Raw genomic sequence first — 23143 nt, forward strand, 5'->3', positions numbered from 1 at the left:
GGACTGCAAGAGATAGAAAAAAGACTCAACAGCAGGAAGCTGCGTGGTGGGCCAATGGCACTGCAGATTGTGGTGCTAACCGGAACAGGAGGTAATCAGCAGCTCTGGAAGAGGGTGATCAACTGTGTTACTAAGAACGAGGAAAGTAACGCCAGTGTTGTGAGGGAGTGAAGTGGCTGGCACTTGAGCTGAACTTTAAAGGGCAGAGGCATCAGCAATGGAGGGTGGCAACGCTGTACAAGCATAATGAAGTCTAAGAAGTTAATACCGTACTATGGAGGCACAGGGAGGCTTGTGAGGGGTGGAAACAAACAGAAGTGAGAGCAAACAAAAGACTGGTAGTGGATGGCAAGGAGTGAAGGAAAGGCAAGTATACTACAAACACTCAATTACATTTAAATAATTTCACATTTGGCAGCCTAGACTGCCCACCCTGCTCTTATTTTTCAGATTCACCTACCTAAAGAAATATCACACCCCAAAACACAAACATAACTAGTGTTCCGAACGGGCATGTCTTCCAGTTAAAATCTCTACAGCTACAACAAATCAGCAGCAACTCTTGTTGTCCTTCAGACAAACTTATAAGTGACTCTTCCTCTTAGTTCCACATCTTCTCCATCACCTAGTGACAGAAGCCGCTTCTACACCAACATCTGGATTCCTGCTACCCACATGTAGCACGTCTACTCCAGACTCTTAAGGAAGGTTGAAGCTTAATTGTTTACTGACTATGTAGGCCATTGTTCTGGTTGCTGTGTGTGTTCCCGTCTTCATTAACTCATTCAATCTGCAACAAATCCATCAATGTTCACGGTCCAGATCTGAGGCACAGCACAGAGGTTCTCCCTTGGGACCAGGATTACAGTGGAAAGTTATCTCATACAGAACTCCACATGTGGTCTGGTACGCAGATGCAGCCAAGGAAGGTCAGTCCATTATTGGGTGGTGATCAGGGCACTTTCTACCCACTCGGAAGTCCAACGTCCAACTGCTTCAGTCATAAGCACTTCTCCATCCACACTCACTACCTGCCCATGAGGAATACAAGCACAGCTGATGAGAAAAGGTAGAGACGGCAGCTTCACAAAGTACACTGTCCTTTTGTCTCCACACTGACCGTGTGACATTGGCCTTACACATGTCTGGTAAATGAGTCTTTGGAAGGATGAAGCACCAGGACTTCCAACAGAATATCCCAAACACAGAAGACCAGGTGCCTGGTTAGGAAAAAAGAGAACAAGAGCTGAAGTAAAAACAGTGTATTAAAGTTTAATTAGAGACATCTTGTGGAATGAATACAAACAATACACCTCTAAACCACAAATGTGCCCTGTAAAGCAATTATTTTTTACGGACTGTTGTGTACAGAACATGAGCACACACTGCACAGCACGTACATGTAGGCCTTGGTGAAACTTGAGTCATTTCTGCAAAGGAAATGCCTAAAAATGTCATGGAATGCCGGTACGACATGTAGTGCTATGATTTAGAATGATCTACTTCCTTACGTCGCAAGGATGAATTTTGCACTCAGTAAATGGAACCAAATCACGTCTAACACCAGGGCTCGAGTCGGGGTACCTCGAAGGTGGACGGCGTCCCCCCACTTATTTTACCGGGTGGACGCCGTCCCTCCTGCCAAACAGCTGAACTTCACTCTTTGGCCTCTCTGGGACAGGAGCTCGGAGCTCACAGCACGCTGCTCATGCGCTGACTTCTCAGATGCAATCGCATCTAAGGGGTGAGCGAGGGGAGGCAATGAGCCCGATGGTGCAAGCCATCTTTTGTGACGTCACTTCCTGTTGTGACGTTACTTCAGGTGACAGCGTCCCCCCACTTCTTTTTTAGGACTTGTGCCCTGCCCAACACAAACAGTAATTACTTGTGTTGAGCTCGGTCATTTTGTTCTCATGCTTCCACAGTAGCATTTTTACCTGAGCGATATCCCAACGACCCAACATGATATAATGCCGTAATCTTGGGCATTTCACATACTAATCATAACGTGGAATGCCAAAAAATACACAAGATTACCCCGGCATAAACAAAATGTCACCCAGGCTTAAACACTTCTAGCAAGTTCAATGTCAAGGAATAATACAGTATGAAAAAAGCTACATGACTGTATCTGCAGTTGTCAGAGTTCATATGTTTTATAAATTCACATGCTTAAATTATTAGCAGTCTCCACTTAGGGATTCCATATATGTGGTATTTGTATGACTACATAAATGCAGAGTCCCGTGGAAGGGGAGGAGGGTGATTTAACGTGAATAAATGACAAATATCAAAGCTGGGGTACAGTAAATTACAAATATGTAACATTTTCTTCTCCAATGTTGATATTTCATTTGTTCACAAGCTTCAATAAACACAAAAAAGTAACAGAACAGTAATAGTGGCATGCAGGGATAAGGCTTACCTTAAACAAGCAGGTTACAAAGTGTTACCTACCCACTGGCAATAGCATGGAGGCATGTTCGTCAAAGCAGTAGTACTATGAGAAAGAAGTATTGTTGTTCATGCTGACATTCTGTAGGTGTTTTCAAGGGCACTCTGGCAAATAGAGTGATTGTAGGTGCCATGCCTCTTGCAGGGACAGCGATGACCCCAGCAGAGAGCAGGCTACCCACGTGAGTCTCAGCTCCAGCAACACAAACAAGCATTTACAATGCAATGGTCTCAGCATTATTAAAGGTAGAGCTATTGGCACTGCTCATGAAATTTTTTTTAAAATCATAAATAAATGGCATTGTCATTTACATTGCCAATAGCTTAATCGTTAAATAAATGGCATTGTCATTTAAAATGCCAATAGCTTAATCCCTTGCAAATGCATGACCTATTGCATTTACACCCACAGAGCCAAATACACAAAGCCACCCACACACACATACAGAGCCACCCACACAGAGCCACCCACAGAGTCATTCACATAGAGCCACCCACACACACAGAGCCACCTACACAAAGTCACCCTCACACAGACAGAGCCACCCACACATAGAGCCACCTACAAAAAAAGCTATCCACAGAACCACACACACAGAGCTACACACACAATCACAGAACCACACACACACAGAGCCACACACACACAGAGCCACACACACAGAGCCACCCACACAGAGCCACCCCCACACACACACACAGAGCCACCCCCACACACCCACAAATAGGGTCACCCACACAGAGTCTCACCTTTAACTGAGTCTGCTTCTTGGAAAGCGGGGAAGAGGCGACCCTTTGATACCGACTCCAGCAGTTGGTGTCTGTAAGGGGCAGATCCCACATTCCTTTCCATGCACTCACACTTCTAACTGCTCTTAAATGTCTGTGGAGGGCATGCCTGGTGGAGGGATGTAGAGGGAAAATGTTGCCTTCCTGGTGGCATTGGCCCCTTTCTGAAATGGATTCCTAGTGGTTCCCAGACACTTAACAGCTGCTGACCTGTTCACATGTCTACAGTCTGCAAATATGCGCTCCCTCCTTGCTGAGACAGAAACTGCAACATTTGGGGACAGACACTGTTGCTGAGGGACTGGTGCCAGCGTAGGGAGACAGGCAGACTCTTACTGGTGTAAGGACGGACATGGTGTTGGGGCAGACCTCAGTGGTGAGGATGGGCACTGGTGCTGCGAGACATACACAAGTGTAGGTGGTGACGGATGTATGGGAGGGACATGTATGGGGATAGACACTGGTATGAGGGACAGATACTGGGGGAGGGGTGGACACTAAACGACAGATACTGGTGAAGTGGAACAGACACTGGCGACAGGAGCCAGACACAAGTGTAGGTGGCGACGGAAGTATGGGGAGGGACATGTATGGGGATATTACTGGTATGAGGGACAGATACTGGTGTTAGGGCAGATATTGGGGGAGTGGTAGGCACTAAGCAGCAGACACTGGTGAAGGGGAACAGACACTTGTGTAGGTGATGACAGATGTACAGGGAGGGATATGTATGGGGATAGAGACTGGTATGAGGGAAAGAGAACTGGTGTTAGGGCAGATATTGGGGAGGGGTGGACACTAAGCGACAGACACTGGTGAAGGGGAACAGACACTGGTGAAGGGGAACTGACACTGGTGAAGGGGAACTGACACTGGTGAAAGGGAGCAGACACTGGTGAAAGGGAGCAGACACTGGTTAAAGGAAAAAAACAGTTGTTAATGGGAAAATACAGTTGTTAATGGGAAAAGACAGTGGTCAATGGGAAAAGACAGTCGTTAAAGGGAGCAGACAGTGGTTAAAGGGAGCAGTCAGTGGTTAAAGGGAGCAGACAGTGGTTAAAGGGAGCAGACAGTGGTTAAAGGGAGCAGATGCTGGTGAAGGGGAACAGACGCTGGTGAAGGGGAACAGACGCTGGTGAAGGGGAACAGACGCTGGTGAAGGGGAACAGACGCTGGTGAAGGGGAACAGACGCTGGTGAAGGGGAACAGTCAGTGCTGCTGAGGGACTGGTACTAGTGTATGGGAACAGGCAAACACCTGTGTGAGGACAGACACTGGTGTTGGGGTAGACATCAGCGGTGAGGGTGGACACTGGTGGCGGGAGACAGAAATGAATGTAGGTGGCAACAGATGTCCGGGGAGGGACATTCATAGGGATAGACACTGGTATGAGGGACAGATATTGGGGGAGGGGTGGACACTAAGCAACAAACGCTGGTGAGGGTGAACAGACTGGTGAATGGGGTCCTGTACTGTTTAAGAAAGAGAGAAAGAGATGAACTGTGGGACAGGTGTGGGAGCGAGTGAGATAAGGGAGATGAGACAGGCGACAGGGCTCCCCGGCATACTGAGGGGGTGGGAGACCGTGAGGAGGCAACAGAGTGAGACTCGAAGAGGGGAGGGTGCGCGGAGAGAGAGAAGGGAAAGGAGATTGAAGAGAAAAGAGGGAAGGCCAGGAAAGAGTGGAGAGACCGAGGAGGGAGAAAGAGCGAGAGAGACAGACAGAAAAAGAAATAAAGCGTCAGCCATACGGATTCAACATGACTTAATGTTTTGTCAGCATCTCGCCCACTGGAAAGCAGCCTCACTTCAGCCTTCTTTAAAACTGCAAAAAACTAGAAGTGGTTTTCAGAGGCTGGAATGTGGAGGACTCTCTTTTTCAATGGAGTGACACACACTAGATGAAGTCTCACCCCGGGCCCGATCCAGCCCATGTGAGGGCCAGGGTACAACGTGCAGGCTTTCATGAAACATCTACTTTTACTACAAGTTGGCAGTTAAAATTCGTATAAACTCAACAGGGACACTGGACACCTCGATCTATTCTTTCAAGGCACATGATCCATTACAATGTGACCTCAAGCCCCCTAACCAGGAAGACAGGCCGCCTGGAAGGCGACTGGTAAGATAGCTCAGTGGGATAATGCATGTACAGCGGATAGCTGTCTGTAACCTTAATGTCAGGTTTTCGAATTCTGGTGGGGCCACGCAGACTTTAATGCATATAAGGTCGATTAAATGACTATGTCCAATACAGCCATCTTAACCAAGTGCCTACATACAATTCAGTTTATATAATGTGCTATGTATTGCCGGGGGCAGGGGCCTCCCTGGCTGCTTCCCTTGCACGGAGCTCTGAGCCGCTGTGGGGGGGTGACTCTTTGCTAGTCTGGGGGGCACGTCGTCCTCAGTTGGTCCCTTGGGCGGGGGGCCAGGTGCCCCTCTGTGACGGATGCCGAGATAGCAGTACAGTGCGTGGGCTGGGCGGTCTCTCGACCTCCGAGCGGTAGACTGTCTTTGGTGGAGCTGAAGGCCTCAGCGGCGTGTAAGGACCGAGAGACCCTGAGGGAGATGTGCCCTCTGCTGCAGGTCCTTGTTAGCTGATGCGCTTCCTGCGTCCCCAAGGACCACCACAGCACGAGCCCCTGACTGACGCAGGACCTTAGAGAGATGCCAAGGTTCTGTCAGATGCCCTCGCACTTTAGTAGGTGACTGTTCCCTACTTTCCCTGCTCTTCCCCGGCTTCCCCTATTTCCTCACCCTCCACTCCTTCCATGCCCTCTGCTACTGGCATCATTCCTGGTCCCCCTGCCGCCTCTGCTATCCTTCTTAATACCCGTTCCGCCACCAAAAATCAAACTGCCCTTTTCAATCTCTTGGATACTGATTCCCCGGATTTTCTTTTCCTCACCGAAACCTGGTTTTCTTCCGATTCACTCCCTGACCTTCTTGCTATTCTCCCTAGTACCCACTGTGCCCTTCGTGCTGACCGCCCTGACGGAAAAACTGGAGGGGGTGTGGCGATGATAATTCGCTCTTCTATGAAATTTCAGCTTCTTCCGCACCCCCGCATACCCAGTGTTGACTTCTTGGTGGCGCGCTCTCTCAATCTCCCGGTACCCCTTACGGTGGTCCTCGTGTACCGCCCACCTCAAAGCATGCCATCATTTGTGTCCACCTTGCAGGATCTTCTGGCCACTTTGGCGGTAAATAATTCCTCGCTGCTCCTGCTCGGAGACTTCAACTTTTGGCCGGGTGATCCGAGGGAAGATTCCTCTTCCAAAGATTTCTCTGCCACACTTCAGTGCCTCAATTTCTTACCTCATGTTTTGGCCCCTACCCACATTCATGGTCACATTTTAGACCAAATTTGGTCCTTACGCTGTCAACTCTCGGCCACTTCCATTTTACCCTGTGTTTGGTCGGACCACTCCATGATCTCCTTTTCTATCCATCTAGGTCATGTTGAGAAAGCTCCCCTGCCTGAAAACATCTTGGCCCGAAGCTGGAATAAGACTGATCTTAATGACCTTTCATCTTTATTGTCTTCATCCGCTCCTACCCTGACCGACCTGTCTTTGGAAAGTCAGGCGAACGCCATTAACACCTGGCTTTCTTCTGCTTGCGACCAGGTCGCTCCTCTCAAAAAAATTAAATCGGCTCGCCCCCATGACGCTCACAAGTGGTTTTCGAGTGACCTTAAATCCCTGAAATTAGAGCTCAGGCGCTCGGAGCGTCATTGGCGTCGCAATTACTGCCCTACCCTCCGTCTCAAATACAAAGCCCTCCTCAACAACTATAAAAAAGCCATTTTAGCGGCCAAATCCAAATATTTTACTGAGCGTGTGGCCCTGTCGGCCAACAAGTCCCGTGAGATTTTCTCACTAGTTCACAGTCTTGCTACCTCCCATCGTGCCTGTCTCTCCCCTGCTCCTTCTCAATCCCTCTGTCATTCTTTGAACGATTATTTTATCAATAAAATTATCACCATTAAAGCCAATATTCCCACTGTGTCCCCTCCTGCTCTGCCTGACCATTCTCATCTACCTTCCTCTGTTTTGGATGATTTTGAACCCATCTCTCCTGAGCTCTTCCTTGACCTGCTCGTTAAGGTCAAGTCTGGTTCTCCTGCAGACTGTGCCCCTACACGGATCCTTAGAACTCTTTACACTAGTTGTCTGGCTCCCCCCCTCACTTTTCTTAACACTTCTTTGGTCTCGGGCTGTGTTCCCCCCTCCTTTAAATCTGCTATTGTTTTTCCTATTTTGAAAAAGGCTGGCCTTGATCCCTCCCTTCCATCTAACTTCAGGCCGATTTCCCTTCTCCCCTACCTAGGGAAGATTCTTGAAAGCTACGTGACATCCTGCCTTTCCGCCTACATTGAGGAGAATCATCTTCTGGCCTCCCACCAGGCGGGTTTTCGTCCTGGCCACTCCACTGAGGGAGTGGTCCTCGCGGTCCTTGATGAACTTAAGGGCAAGGCCGATAGCAACCTCCCCCAGGCCTTGGTCCTTTTGGACTTGTCCGCTGCGTTTGACACTGTCGATCATGCCATCCTTCTCGACCGTGTCAGCGCAGCGGGCATCCAAGGCACTGCCTTCTCCTGGATCGCGTCCTTCCTCCAAGGCAGATCACAGGCAGTCCACCTTTCTGATTTTTCTGCTCCCCCACTCCTGGTCACCTGTGGGGTCCCTCAAGGTTCTTCCCTTTCCCCTCTTCTCTTCAATCTTTACATCCGCCCCCTCATCTCCTCTCTTCTCGAGCTGGGGGTCTCTGTGTATAATTACGCTGACGACCTCCAGCTCGTCTTCGATCTTTCTTCCCCAGCTGACTCTCTTCCTAAGTTCTGTTCCACTCTTCTTTTCATTTCTCAGTGGATGAGCTTCAATCATTTGAAGCTCAATCCCGATAAAACAGAGCTCGTCCTTACTGGCGGCTCATCTAATCCCTGGTCCTCTGCTCATTGGCCCCTTTTTTTTGGCCCTCCCCCCTCTCCTGTCTCCTCAGTCCGGACTTTGGGCATCAAGATCAGCAATGATCTGTCCATCCACGCCCAAATCAGTTCCGTTGTGTCTTCTTGTTTTTCCTCCCTCCGCCTCATTCGCAAGATCTCCTGGTTCTTTTCTGTTGATGCCCTTAAAACCATTATCACGGCCCTTATTACATCCCGCCTGGATTATGGCAACGGCCTGTACGTAGGCATCCCTGCCTACGAAACTCGCCGTCTCCAGGCCATCCAAAACCAGGCGGCCCGTCTTATCCTTTGTCTTCCCAAATCCTCCCACATCACCCCGGCCCTCAAATCCCTCCATTGGCTCCCGGTTCTCTTCAGGTCCCGGTTTAAATTAGCCTGTCTGGCTTTCCGGGCGCACGCTCGTTCTGCCCCGCTTTTCATTAACTCTCTTATCTCCTCCCACGCTCCCAGTCGCTCTCTCCGCTCTTCTTCTCTTTCTCTCCTTCATGTCCCCCACTTCCGTAAATCCCGAACCGGGGGCACCCGATTTTCTGTCCTGGCCCCCCAGATTTGGAACAATCTCCCTCTCTCCATCCGCTCTATCCCCATTTTTTCCCACTTTCGTAAAGCCCTTAAAACTTTTCTTTTTCTTCAGGCATTTCCCGACTAACCTCTCATGGGACCCTCTGTAGAAACTGTTGTGCTCCTCAGCGCCAGGAAGCCGCTTGGCCGCAGTGCGCTTTAGAAATTTCTTTCTTATTTCTCATTTCATTTCTCATTTTCGCAACGGGGCTGCCTGCTGTGCGCTAAGGTTCTCTCCAGGGGTCTGTGCGAAGTTCTCCGGGGGTGGTGTTCTGTGTTGCGGTTGTCCGGGGAGTGTCTCCTCTCTGTGCTTTAAGTTCCCTTGGTGTGTTTGCTTTCTATGGCTCCTGCTCCCTAGAGGTACCTGTTCCAGGCAGTGCAAGGTCTCTCCACGTCCAGCAAGACCTCCGGATGGATGCTTTCCACTTGCCTGCTCGCTCTGTGCTACTCTGTGGGTGGAGTGTTTGTGCGGCTGGCTGCTTCAGTGTGCCTGCTCCCCATGCGACAGAGCCCCACTGTGCTTGCTCCTTGTGCGGCAGCGTTTTCTAGACGTGCCTCTCCTCGTGAGGCAGGTTCCCCCAGACGTGCCTCCTCGCTCTGTGCTGTCCTCTGTGGAGTGATGCTTTGTGCTGCTGGCTCCTTGTGCAGCATGGTCCGAAGACGTAATTCCTCCTAGTGCGGCAGGGTCCCCACACGTGCCTGCTCGCTCTGTGCTACCCTCTCTGTGGAGTGGATTGTTCAGCTGCTGACTCCTTCGGTGTGCCTGCTCCTCGTGTGGCAGGGTTCCTTCACGTTCCCCGTGTGGCAGGGTCCCCAGGCGTGCCTACTTCTCTGTGCAGAGGTGCGTTGTTCTCCTGGCTCCTTCAGTGTGCCTGCTCCTCTTGTGGCAGGGTCCCTCGACGTGCCTGCTCCTCTTGTGGCAGGGTCCCTCGACGTGCCTGCTCCTCGTGTGGCAGGCGTGCCTGCTTCTCTGTGCAGAGGTGCGTTGTTCTCCTGGCTCCTTCAGCGTAGCGTGCCTGCCCCTTGTGTCAAACTATTCCGTTCAGTGCCTTTCGTCAGCGTGCCTGCTTCAGGTCCACCCGGAGGGTTTTCCCTGATGTGGGGTTCAGTAAGTGCCTTTATCCGTACTCCCTCAAGTGTTACCCCTGAGCTCCAGCGCACAGAGACGTTGAGTCCTGCTGGAGATCTTGCTTTTGCACTCCTACCCGCAGGACTGCCCTCCTCTGCTAAACCACTCCTGCACTCATGCAGTCCTCCTTCCCCGGGGGCGGCCGCCTGCACAGAGACGAGTCCGTGAGGGAGTGAAACCTGTGTGTCACTCACTGCAAGGGTCGGAGCAGTCAAAGGTTCACCAGTGTCATAGAAAAAATATATATCCAGCTCAGGGAGGGAGGCGAATTGTGCTGCTGGACTCCAGAACACCTAGCTGGGGTGGGGGAGGGGGCACAGAGCCCCGGGACCGCTAGGCGTGGTGTAACCCCTCCGTGTGTTAGAGGTGGCTATCCGCCCCGGCAAAACGTATCAACTTTTCCAAAGTTCCGAAGGCTGTCCAAAATAAGGGGAAAAAAACTTTGCACATTCCCGGGTAGAGACGCTGCGGGCCCAGCCGGGAGGGCATGCTCAGCACGGCGCTGGGGGCCCGGTCTGCTCTGGACTGTACCAAGGGCTCACCTGAGGGCATGGTCTGCTCTGGACTGCCCTCATACATCCCTACTCAAAAAGCACTTGCGTTTTTCAAAGTTATCTAAAAGATCTCTGCACAGCACGTGGCGGCCATGGAAGGTGGCCCTCGGACCTGCCTCAGGTCTACGGACTGGGGACAGTTGGTCCTGCCTGGGGCACTGGGGCTTGCCCAGGGGCTCTGTCACCAAGGAGAAGACGGTTGGGGCTCCCTGGAAGGCCTTGGCCATTCAGCCCGGTAAGCAGAAGGACAGAGCGGGGGAGGGGCGGGGGCCATCACTCGCGCCTTATCTGAATTACCCTGTCAAGGCCCGTCGCCGGCCTGGCATTTTCATTAGCACAGCTGCTCTGGAAGGCCTCGGATACAAAGTCACACCTCATCAAAGGCCGACAGCTTCTCCGAGCGGCTGGCACCAGCGGGGAATGGCAAGCATGGCTTGCCAGGACACAGCTCGTTCTCCGCCCGGGGATCTGTCCAGCAGGCAGCATTTATCACTGCGAGGGCCTGCCAGGAAGGCCAGCCAGGAGGGCACCGTGGGAGGCAGGGCTGCGCCCACAGCCAGCTCCAAGATGGAGGTGTGAGGCGCTGCCTTATTAATCACTTCTGGGAGCGCACGGTCCCGTCTGATGGCTCCAACTTCACCGGGTGAGGAGTGAGGGGCGGCGAGGGGGGAAGCAGGAAGGATGCCAGCCCGAAGAAGCGGGCATCGCTAGATGCGGTGGAAAGAAGCTGCCTTGCTGGAGCTGTGACAGGGCCAGCAGGGCGGCCGGATTAAATAAAAAGAGCGCATCTTTTATTCTCACTCAGATGCAGGAGTTGGCCGTGCGAGTGTGCAATGGCCTCGCTGACGCCCTGCACAGATTTTTGTTTTCTTTTGAGTACCCGATTAGAATGACAGTGATTGGCAGGGGTAGGTCAGTGGACTGACCTCCAGTCTCTGCAGTCGAATACTGTCTGATGTCATTTGGGTCAAATGGACCTGTGTCACGTGGGCAACTTTCAGACAATCCTAGCCTGACAACAACTTTACGCCTATAGAGAATTGAATGTCCTTCCTTACAACTGGAATAGTAAGTGTAGGAAGGTGGCTACCTGACTATGGTTACCCCAGATTTTTTGCCTTGTGTTTAGCTGGTTTTCGACTTAGTTGGCCTGGTTCCCTGCTAATCAGGGCCCCAGGCTATCTGCTCTCTCTGTAAAATGGATTCCATGTACTCTAGGTGCATAACTAAATTGGCTTGGGTCACCTTATCAGCCCCTGTACAGAGCACTATAGGTGCCCAGGGCATAGGTGCATCCAAGGCCTACCAGGGGCTGCAGCATATCTTTTGCCACCCCTGGCTGGCTATCCAAAATTGACACAACTGGCTGATCACTCAGCTGGGGCAAGGTGGTGTAATCACCCCTTGCTTAGACATAGTATGCCTATATCTAAACCTATCTGGACACATATATACCTATCAGTCACTCCTATGGCAGGCCTTAACAATCCTGGAGGCAGAGTGCTTGGTTTTATGTGAGATGATGCTCTAGCATGAGCTGAGCCTGTCTGCAGCTGTTGGGACCAATTCCCTAAGCTGTTCCAGGATAATGCCATACCATATACTCTTAAGTGCATTATAATCCTCGCGGTTATATGTTAACTTTGGTGTGGCATTATCAAAACATGTAGTGTAAGGTGTCATACGATTTGGAATACTACCCCCTCGCCAGTCCTGGCGACGGGGGTAGCATTCCACCCCTCTAGAGGGAGACGACATGTTACTTTGCTAAAACGCGGTTGATTTTAAAAGAGCCTCAGATCCAAAAAATGGATGCTTCTGCCACAGACACAAGTCTGACCTCCTGCTGCTGACCGAAACTCAGCAGAGGAGGCCTGGACAAAGGCTTTCCTGTCACAGGGAGGTGTTACACCACACCAGACAGGAGATAGTGGATTGTAGCAGGGAGGTTTGAAAGAAACCAGACACTGCCTGGGAAGCACAAGGCTTCCCCTTGCATAATCCGGTCAAACCGGTTCTGGGGCACACCAGCCCCAGTCCCAGCGCGACCTGGACAAAGGGAAAGGGGTGTAACCACCCCCTTCCTGGGTCCCACCCATAGGAGGGGACCTAGCAGGTAATCCAGGTCCCCTAGATTGGTATAAGAATGGGAGCAGTGCCAACGCACTCAGATTATCCTGATGAAACATATGAAACGAAACTCTGGACCCTTCGACATCCTACTCGACGTAGAAGACTGAAGAATCTCCCTTGTGGTCAAGGAGTGACCACCCTGTGCAAACAGGCACCATCCAGCACCTCGACGTCTGCTTTGTTGCAGTTCCCGCCGGAACTCGAGCGACAGAGATCGACGAGATCAAGCTTGCCTGCCTTCTTACAGCCCGATCCACAGTCCCTGCAGAGCTGAGACCCGTGGAGGCGACCGGAAGCGTGGGGCACGCCATCTTGAAAAGACCACGAGACGCTGACTGTGCAGCCCACGAGTGACCCTCGAAGCTGTACACCGGGGTTTGAGAAGCCCCAACCCTGAGCCACTTTTGCACCGAAGCTCACCCCTCTACACTCGACGAGTGCTGCGTGGGGCCCTTCTGCTTTCTTTGGCTCGACGCGTTGGCCCGGTCACTTGCCAGCTGGCTTGTGGCCCCTGTGCCGGCGAAAACCTAAATACGACTTGTGATTCTGGTTGCTCCAGACCTGCACCCGCTCCTCTGAAAAGGAGCACCCGCTCTGACCCTCCTGGTCCGAGTGAGAAGCAATCTTCTAATCCCGCGTGGATTGCTCTTGCCAAGTGTTGTTTGCTCTGATCTTGAAGCCGACAGCACCGACGGTGAGAGCCTGCGTGGGACAGCTCGTGACCCGCTCCTGGACGTCGCAGATGCCCCAGAGCCCACGTGGCAGCGGAGAGAAGCTCCTCGACAACCACCTGATTGCGCCTGACATTGCCTGGTTCCGTCCTGGTTCCACCCTGGTCACTGCTGAGTGACCCAGACTCTGTCCCCTCTGCTTTCAGGTACTTTTCTACTCTGATCCACCCTTGGATCACACCGGACACTTCTCCTTCACATCGCCTGCAGCATCTTCAGCTTCAAGCACCAACAATCTGCGTGACGAAAACCCGACGCCACTTCGACCCAATGCACCCGCTTCCTGTGGGTGAGGTAACTCAGCAACGCCGGTTTTCCCACACTGGTACCCACCTCTAGGGTCAGTGTCTAAAGTTTGTCCTTCTAGGTTCAGCGGAAGTATCCTTAAACTCTATTTGTGTAACTTTTACGCACCATTGACTTTGCATTGATGCATGCGTGTACTTTAAGCGCTGCACCCGAATCCCGCGGGCTTTTCCCGACTTCAGCATTGCTTGTCCCGACTGCTCCCAGCGATTCCCTAGGCCCTAGGCCTAACCACTGTTTGATTGGTATCTCTTATACTACTTTCTTAATATATGGTTTGAGTGGCCACCCGCCCTCATCCATAATTGAGGAACTCCCTTCCTCCCCCAGTCAGGATTTCTCATACTCTCATCCAATTCCGTAAATCACTAAAAACCTGGCTTTTTCCACAATCTAGCTAAAGTCCCTCTGTTCCTTTCAGCATCCTATCAGCGCCAGGAAACTTACGGTGACAGTGCGCTTTATAAGCACCCCTTAACATAACATAACATAACATAACATAACATAACATAACATAACATAACATAACATAACATAACATAACATAACATAACTTTCATATGTTATACTGTGCTTTTGATTTAACACTTGTGCCCTTTTGCTCATAAAGAGTACTGGGGATTATTTTAGAAATAAACACATATATTTTTATAATAAATACTTGTGTGGTGTCCTTTCATTTGATATTACAGGATTGTGATTGGTAAAACAGCTTGCTTAACACGACCTCTTGAGTTTAGCCTTTCAGGTTGCTTAGTCCATGCTACCCCTAGGATAGCTTGTCTATAAGGTTGACTTACAACCAGACACCATAAGGGATTGTTTGGACTGATACAAGGTGGTTCCAGAATTGGAAACATCATATATCAGGCCAACTTCTCACAGTAAGACTACAAGTCCCAGCATGCTTAGTTCTGTTGGATGGAGGAATGTCTGTAAGTCACTCTCATACCACGAGGAATGGTGGGAATTAGGCTGCACGTCAGCGAACCCCGCGATTGGCCTCTTTAATGAAGGCCCCCTGGGGTGCTCTGCAGGAAGGATGGTTCTGGGAAGGGCCACGCCCTGCAGGTGGCCCACCCCGAGGGTCTGCTGTTGGGCCAGACGCAATATTTAATCCTTCTTAAAGATGGCACAAATAAGCACGAGAAGGATGAACCCTATTACTTCAAAAGCACCAATAGTCACTTTGTGATTGGACGCTATGATATGGATAAACATGTAATTAATTTTCACCACATACACCCACCACAAACCTCTGTGGCAGGCAATGCCTCTGGACAGCTCTATCATTTTATTCTTTTAAATGCAACAGTGCATTCTGTGACCTGCAACCGGGACTGGTAGCATTTAAACTGCAACAATGCGCACCCGTGTACATCAAATAACCGAGGTGGCTGGCTCCCAGGGCAGCAGCTTAAACAACCCGTAGACAGGACTTCACACCCACGAGGGGGTTCCGAAACAGAGCCAGCTCCCATGGTGCTCGAGATGAAGGCAGCCAAGGTGTGGCTAGCACGGTGAGCCAGGCTTCAGGGATGCCTTCTCCACCGCCGCCCCCGCCGCGGGCACAGACCAGGCCCCGTTTATGAATTAACACACGAATTGGCTGCGGGCCCAGCCGGGAGGACATGCTCAGCACGGCGCTGGGGGCCCTGGGGAGTGCAGGCTGTGCGCGCTGCAGGACGGGGTGTGGTGAGGCTGCTGCTTGTGCGCTCTGGCTCCCGCTCCGTACCTGTGATCCTGTGCGTGTCTTCTGTCTGCCTCCGCCTAACTCCCCGGCCATTGCGAGCTCTGTTGCAGAAATCAGCAGCAGGGGCGAGGACTCGGCGACTTCTTGGGGCGGCGGTCGTTGCGAAATGGCATAAAGAAAAGCGCCGGCATTTTTAGATTCGGGGGTGTGTTTTTTGCGCTCTGAGTGACAGATGACGTCACAGGGCTAAAGAACGCAAAAAATCACGCCCCCGAATCCGAAAAAGACGGAGCTTCTTTGGAGGGACGGCTCTCTCCTCCAATGGCTGGCCTCCGTTTAGGAAGCCAGCCAATGGAGGAGAGACAGGGCAGGGAGGCGGGATCCAAAGCGCTACTAAGGGTCATTAAATCTCCGACCCCAGACTGCGCAAGCGCAGCCTTTAGGTCCGAGACCTAAAAAGCAATCCATCCAAAAAAGCTTTGCTTTGAGACATGGGAGCCTTGCTTTGACAGGGATTTGTCCTTGCTCTTTTTTTTTTTAAAGCAGCAGAGTTTGTCTGATTTAGGGAAGCCTCACCCAAGTAGAGCTTCAAACATCTTTTAACGTCCAAAGGGTTCAACAGCAATTCTGCTGCAGTGCATGGATGCACGAAAAGAGAAGACAAATCGATATTTGCTTTACCTCAAAAACGTACATCAGGAATGAATTTTGAATTAGTTCTGAGAGACACCCTGCTGTTTAAGAAACACAGCAAAGTTGTTTGAAAGCGGGAACGCTTTAATCTTACTAAATTGCCTGGCTGTGGTGAAGGCGAACATGTCCATTTTCTAAAAAAGATGTTAAATTGAAACCTTATGAACATGTTCAAAAGGATTAGAGATATTAGGCTCTATCATGGGCAAGCATAGTAGTGAGTGGAAATGTTCAGAAATTTCCCTTCACACGTTCCTTTACTATTCTAGAACGTAAAGACAGACGTTTACATCTTCTGAAACATTTGAAAATGGCAGCCATATGTACCTGAGAGAAGAATGAATAATCTCTGATTTGGTTAAATGGAAACGGAAGGCATAAATTGGTGTGGAGACATTAGGGGCCAGATGTACGACCTTTCCATTTTGTGAGTCGCAAATTTGCGACTCACAAAATGGAATGAACAACAGTGTCTCAGACACTGTGATTCCCAATGGGGTCGCAAACAACCTGCCTCATTAATATTCATGAGGCAGGTCGCAATTTGCGACCCCATTGGGAATGGCCAGCACTCACAGGGATGGTGGCCTGCTGGGTTCGGTAGGACACTATGTCTGTGACTGCTTTTTAAATAAAGCAGTTTACAAAAAAATGCAGCTTGTATTCCAGAAAAACGGGATGCATTTAAAAAAGAAAAAGGAAAAGCTTCTGTTTCATTTATTAAGAGTAGGTAGTGGTCTGTGGTGCCACAGCCTGCTCTTAACAAATATTTTCGTTGCCAGTCAAAAAGCGGGAAGGGTCCTCTGGGGACCCCTTCCCGTTTGTGAGTGGCTTACCACCTTTTTGAAGTAGGTGGTAAACTGCTTGTGTTTTGCGACTGCCATTGTGGTTGCAAAACAATCATACATAGAAGTGCGACTCGCTGTTAGGAAGTGATGCCCTTGGCACGTCCCTTCCCAATAGCGAGTTGCAAACCCTATTTTGAGAGTTGGTAATAGGTTACCAAATCGCAAAATAGGGTTTGCATATTGCACAGACTTATTTTGCGGTCGCAAACAGCCCAATTTCCTGTATGCAACCGCAACAGACGGTCGTACATCTGGCCCCAAGTTCTTGAACCTTACCAGAATTTAAAAAGTCTCTATTTCATTACATAAAAACTCAAGGTAGTAGGCCCCTTGGTCGCCTGCAACATATGTTTAGTTCTATGACAGCCCTGATCAGCCAGGTAGTCAAGAGCAGGAGCTGTTGATAGTGAAGAATTGGTCACTTGATCTGGGACGGCAGAAAAAGACCCAGCTTGAACTGGATGGTGGTTCCATGGCAGTATAGGAATCATTCAACAGGGTTCTGTCTTCATGTAGTACAGATTCGAGGATCAGACAAATTGAAGGAAAGGCATAAAGAAACTTTCCAAACCAATTCGTCAAAAAGGCCTTGCATCCAGATACCAGGCATCGACACCTGCTGTTGAACAGGAGGCATTTGGTGTTTTCATTTGTCACAAAGAAGTACCACCCAATGGTCACCCAGTGGTAAAACATAAATGCTGTCTTTTGTAGACTAGCTCGTATGTATTGCAGGTGTGCTGTCCCCTGAGGGCATGTGTCCACCCATTGTTGATCCCTAGTACATGTTTGCCTGAAATGTCCACACAAACTTTTAGAGCCCTGTGCTATAGATGCTCGTCTTCCAGTGATGTCAGAAGACATTTTATTGCTTCCAGATTCAGCACATAGTTGTCAGATTGGCTGTGGCTGTTCAATCCACCCCTAGAATGCTTCTGCTGGGGACAATCAGCCACTGATGAGTAAGTATTGCAGATGAGCTCCCCAAACTGAGAAGGGATAAGTACTTTCTAATGAAAAGATGCAGATGGATGGAAATAGCGCTTGCGTTACAAGGGCGTTGGCACTCTAGCCACTTCTGCAGTGTTTCTTTTAATTAAGTTGTTACAGCGACATGGTAGACCCGATTCCCCACAACCTATTGACATTGCATGTTTAGTTTGCTTCATAGAAAGACTTCATTGTGGTCGCAGGAGCACATGCAGCCTATGGGCACCTTGAGTTTTCTAACTAACAAGGTTTGAGTGGAATGAACAGAAGTGGCAAGAAGCATACCTTGTGATTCCTGCGGAGCGAAAGACAGACCTTGCCTACGACTGGCAGAGGGGCATCTAGAAAGAATATGTTTCTTGATGGACACAGAATGATTTTTTTGGAATGTAGGACAAGTTCCAAACTTTTTACTAAACTAGAGCAGGTTTGGGGCAGTGCTGATGGACATGAATGTTGTGCAAGATCCTAAGAGCATAAAGATAAAATACTTATTTTTTTCTTTCTTACACTAATTTGCTCCAGTCTGTTGATGTTCAGGCTGCGGTGTGCACAGAGCCACCGGAGGTGGTGAGTTTGTCAGTCAGAAAGGCAGGGGTTCCGGTTTTCTTGTCTCATGATATGCCACATGGCCTTTTAGAAAATCACTATCTGCTCCAGGATCAATGACAGCCTGGGAGAATATGTGGTGTTCTGCAACGCATTGCAGGGTGGAGTTGGATTTGGGATACACCGAAGGCGTGTGAGCTCTAACTTGACACCCTTGTGACTTCTTGCTAGACTTTGAGTGGAGGGATGCAGTAGAGTTGAGCGTAGCAGTCTTGCGCTTATGTCTAGACTTCGACATACTGGAAAAATGTAACAGGGAAGTGTACTTTATGCCAGAGTGGCCTCGAGACAGGGACTGTGATTGGGCTTGTGACTTGAAGCGATATCTGTGTTCCAATCATGACCACTTCTTATGTTCAACAACATAGGGTTTCTCCTCCCACTCCCCAATCATCTTTGGTTGCATAAGGGCCCACAACAAACACACTTTATGGAGATCTGAGATTGATATCTGCTTCCTGTGGTCTTGCCACGTCTTCAACCCTGTCATTTTAATGCAGGTCAGTAGGGGCATTTCCTAGCAAAAGGTTCTAGAAATTTGGAAGCCATCGGAAAACGGAAAATCTCGTAGCAGAGCTCCAGATCCAAGATAGCGGAAACAAAGGTGGTGAGCTGAGGTGATGCAGCTTCACTCCTTCATTTCCAGGGTGGTATGGAGCTACCACAGAGCTGCATGATACTACTTACCGGCAAATAGGAGTACTGCTATGAAAAACTCATGATCAAGTCTGGCACCTGAGGATATTCTAAAGGTGAGGAATTGGCGATTAGAAGTATCCATCAAAATTAGATCTCATGGGGGGCGTGGCCAAGTAAGATGGTGGAGCAGTCATGAACTTGTTCAGCTCGGCACACTACAGATCGGCTAATGGCCTTACCTGGTGTCTAGTGACGGTGCTTCTGGCCTCCTAGGTGTCCGCTGCCTCTTGTGTGCTGTCTGGCCAGCGGGTGATGCTTGCAGAGCCTGGAGACAGGTGCGGCGGGTGACCGAGTGGCGAGTCGGAGGGGATCTCGGGCTTAGGGCGCCATTTTGTAGATGTCTGAGCCGGGAGTCCCATACCAGAATCGGAGCGCCGGGATGGATGGGAAGGCCCCTGTTTGACATTGTCATGTCATTTCATGTCAAAGGTTCTTATATAGCGCCTTTTCACCGAAAGGTCTCAAGGCGCTTGCTTTGGGAACTCGTCCTGGCTTTTCCCTGTGAGATAACCCTACTGGGCATCCCCAAGGTGAAAGCCAGGCATCCCGCCGCGGTGGGGCCATAGTGGAGATTAAGCAAGCTATTGCCCAGAGTTGCAGAGTGTGAACCCGTGATTCGAGTAGGCACCGAAGCGAGAATTATCGAGTCCGTGGACACTTGGGCTCAGACCCTGCCGCGTCGGGAATTTAACCCTGTTCCCGGGTCTGACCTCTGCTTCAGGGTCTGCCTCCTCTAACCAGTGAGCCACACTTCTCCACTGTGGATGCAGTGGGATCCCAAATCCTGGAGGTGGAGGAGCAAACGCAGAATCTGGCGGCGACTCAGGCCAAAATGCAGGATAAACAGCAGACCCTTCAAGCCCAGCTTCAGCAAGTTATGCTTAAGGCAGAGGCTTGGAGAACAGAACCCGGAGGGAAAATTGAGGGGGGCCTCCCGTTTGGGCGCTGAGGAGGCGATTGGCCGCTGAGTGGATTGTCGCCGCCGGTGGAGAGTGACGCAGACAGAGGGACGCGAACTGGCAATGGCGCCGCCTCTACGGTAACACACTGAGGAGGCTCTAGCGGGGCGAGGCGACAGCGGAGGGCATCTCATGGGCTTGTGAGACATTGCGGTTGTGCCCCCTCGCCCCCCGCTCCTTTCCCAGACAGCGCAGCATGATGTCCTTTTCTGAGAGCTAGAAGTGCCTATTTCACATGCCTGATCTTAAGATGGCGGCAGTTATGGTCCTCGTAATGGCGGCGGCAGTGTGGGGAGCAAGGCCCTGATGGAGCAGCAGGGGGATCGCCCATTGTCCTGAAAGAGGTCTAAGGCTTCAGAGGGGGTTCCAGCGGGGCACGCCTTCTCCGTGGGTGGCCCCATTACGCTGCTTGCTTTGGAGTTCCCTTCCCAGGCATCCGATGAGGATCTGAGTTCCTTGGATAGAAGAGAGGATCGCTCGAGACACGGTCTTATAGTCGTTGTGTCCTTTGTCAGGATTTGGCACTCACTGGGAAGCGCGCAGGTCTGAGGAGGGGACCCTATGCCTCCTAAGAAGCACTCCAATAAAGTCTCTCAATACTTCAAGGCCTCTGAGAAGACACCTTCCTTGGGGGACACCACACACCCGCCCAGGATGGCGCTCACGTGTGACGACCTGGTGGCTACCCTCCGAGATTTTAAGGTGGAGATATGCCGGGAGTTCATAAAGGACCTTTGAACCTCTGTAGACCAAATGAAGGCCGATCTTACTAAAAAGCTTACCACTCTTCAGCAGGATGTGGATGCAGTGGGATCCCAAATCCTGGAGGTGGAGGAGCAAACGCAGAATCTGGCGGCGACTCAGGCCAAAATGCAGGATAAACAGCAGACCCTTCAAGCCCAGCTTCAGCAAGTTATGCTTAAGGCAGAGGCTTGGAGAACAGAACCCGGAGGGAAAATATTTGCATTAGGAATTTGGAGGAGGGGGCTGAGGGGCCTGACCTGGAAGCCTTTGTCTTTGGTCTCTTCACGGAGCTTTTCGTGCCTCAACAGCTCAAAATCAAAATAGACAAGAGTTCATCGCGTGGGATTGCTACAGGCAGGGAGTCGCAAGTGCCCTTGAGATGTCTTGGTCAAGCTCCATTCCTTCGGGGTGAAAGAAGCCATCCTCTCGGCCGCCAGGAAAAAAAGAAGGACGTGTCCTTTCAGGGCCATGGCTGCTCTCTCCTTCAAGACCTGGCTTCTGCGACCCTGGCCCGCCGGCAAGCGCTGAGACCTATTATCGCCAAACTGCAAGAAGATAAGATTCGCTATAGGTGGTCCTTCCCCTTTGGGTTCATCTTTGAGCACGGCAACAAAACTCACCACATCTCCGATCTTTCGGAGGGGTTGCGGGTCCTGGGGCTTCCCCTTCCAGAAGAGTCTTCTGACGCTGGGTGTTCAGCAGCAGCAGTACCATCACGGGGTAGCCCCAACCCTTGGCACACCGTCACGAGAAATCGCTGAAGTTTTATTGCCAATAGGGGAGTTCCTGGTCTCATAGATGTCTGTTTTGTGTTCGATGGGCTCTCCAGTCGGAGCCTGCTGTCAGCAGATCCATGGTTGGTTGGTTCGTCAGATGGGGCCCCGGAGATGTCAGGAGATACTGGTCATGCTCATCACGGCCTTTGAGATTTTTTTATCTCTGGGATTGTCTTGGCCAAAGGGGGTTCCCGCTTAGATGTCGTCAACAGAGACTCAGGAAGAATCCCAACTTTTGGCGCACGACCTCGAGAACTCACTGTTGCCTCTCATTCTCCTTGGGGCCTTATGTTCTCCTGTCTGCTCAGCATGTGACTCTGAGGCTTTCCGCGGTGCAATGGATGATGGAGGTGCCGTGGCTGGGCCCATCGGCAGGTGGGGCCACTGGGGAGTTGTTAGTCACCCGAACTGGCATTCTGAGGACACTGAGGTTTTTATTTTCTTAGTTACTTATCACTTTACTGTTCCCTAGTTTTCTTAGCTTTACGATTTGGTGGTGCGGGCCTTGTCCGTGGCACCCATTATTCCTCCCTTTAGGTTTGAGGGGTGTATGAGCCGTGGACCTCCAGGTCCTACGGCTGTGGGTTTTTGGGTTTTTGGGGGGGGAGGGGGGGAGGGGTTGAGGGGGGGAGGGAGCCCGGTAATGACTGTTGGGGGTGGATTTTTGCACTTTGTTTTTTCTTTTTTGTGAGACAGGCTTATAACCTTCTAGTGGTGGGAGGGGTGAGCGGAGGGCTGGGTGGTGGAGATGGTCTTGCGATCAGTGTAACATGGTTTGTTCGGAGGGGTGGTGGTCGCTGCGGCAGTCTGGGGAGGGGGTACTCTTTTCTGATGGTTAACATTGCTTCTTGGAATGTTAAGGGATTCAACTCCCCACAGAAACGCCAAAATCTTTGGAAGTATTTGAATGATCACAATTTTGAGGTGGTAGCATTGCAAGAGACTCATCTCAAGCGGGCAGAGGTCTCTAGGTTGCGTCACAGGGGCTATCCGATGATTTATACCTCCTCTGCCGCCACGAAAAACAATGGGGTGGCCTTTCTTTTCTATGTCTCAGCGCATTTCCAACTCAAGACTGTCAAATCCGATAGGGAGGGGAGACTGCTGTTAGTCAAAGGCCGCTTGAGGGGCAAGCTCTGCACCTTTGTCTCATTCTACACACCAAACTCGGGGCAGTCTGCCTTCCTTTCAAATGCTCTTGATCAAATAGAGGGATTTGCCGAAGGTCTCATTGTGCTTTTGGGGGATTTTAATCTTACATGGCAGGGGTCTCTAGATAGTTCTAGTACCAATAGGGCTGCCACTAGTACTTTCTCTATCAGAGTGCGACATAAAATCACTGACCGGGGGTTACTTGATGCATGGCGCTCCCTCTATCCAAATACCAAAGATTACACACATTTCTCCAATGTCCATAGGACGTACTCCAGAATGGATTATATTTTTATTAGCCAATCCTTGTTAGGGACTTTTCAGGCTGCCCAGATACTCCCGATATCA

At 50.6% G+C, this 23143-nt stretch overlaps 1 protein-coding gene across 1 annotated transcript in view; it reads right to left on the bottom strand.

Annotated features, from left to right (window-relative positions):
* Positions 1 to 906: 906 nt before the first annotated feature.
* The window catches only part of SNX19 (sorting nexin 19), a 238927-nt gene continuing 216690 nt past the window's right edge, over positions 907 to 23143 (bottom strand). Inside the window, exons 11-12 of the mRNA XM_086956928.1 lie at positions 1121 to 1220; positions 907 to 1031 (exon numbers count right to left, since the gene is read on the bottom strand). Coding sequence (XP_086813054.1) covers positions 1136 to 1220 — 85 coding nt within the window. The 3' untranslated portion in view covers positions 907 to 1031; positions 1121 to 1135. The remainder of the gene's footprint in view (positions 1032 to 1120; positions 1221 to 23143) is intronic.

Source organism: Lissotriton vulgaris, chromosome 2_1 (genome assembly GCF_964263255.1).
Source record: "Lissotriton vulgaris chromosome 2_1, aLisVul1.2, whole genome shotgun sequence".
Classification (NCBI taxonomy): domain Eukaryota; kingdom Metazoa; phylum Chordata; class Amphibia; order Caudata; family Salamandridae; genus Lissotriton; species Lissotriton vulgaris.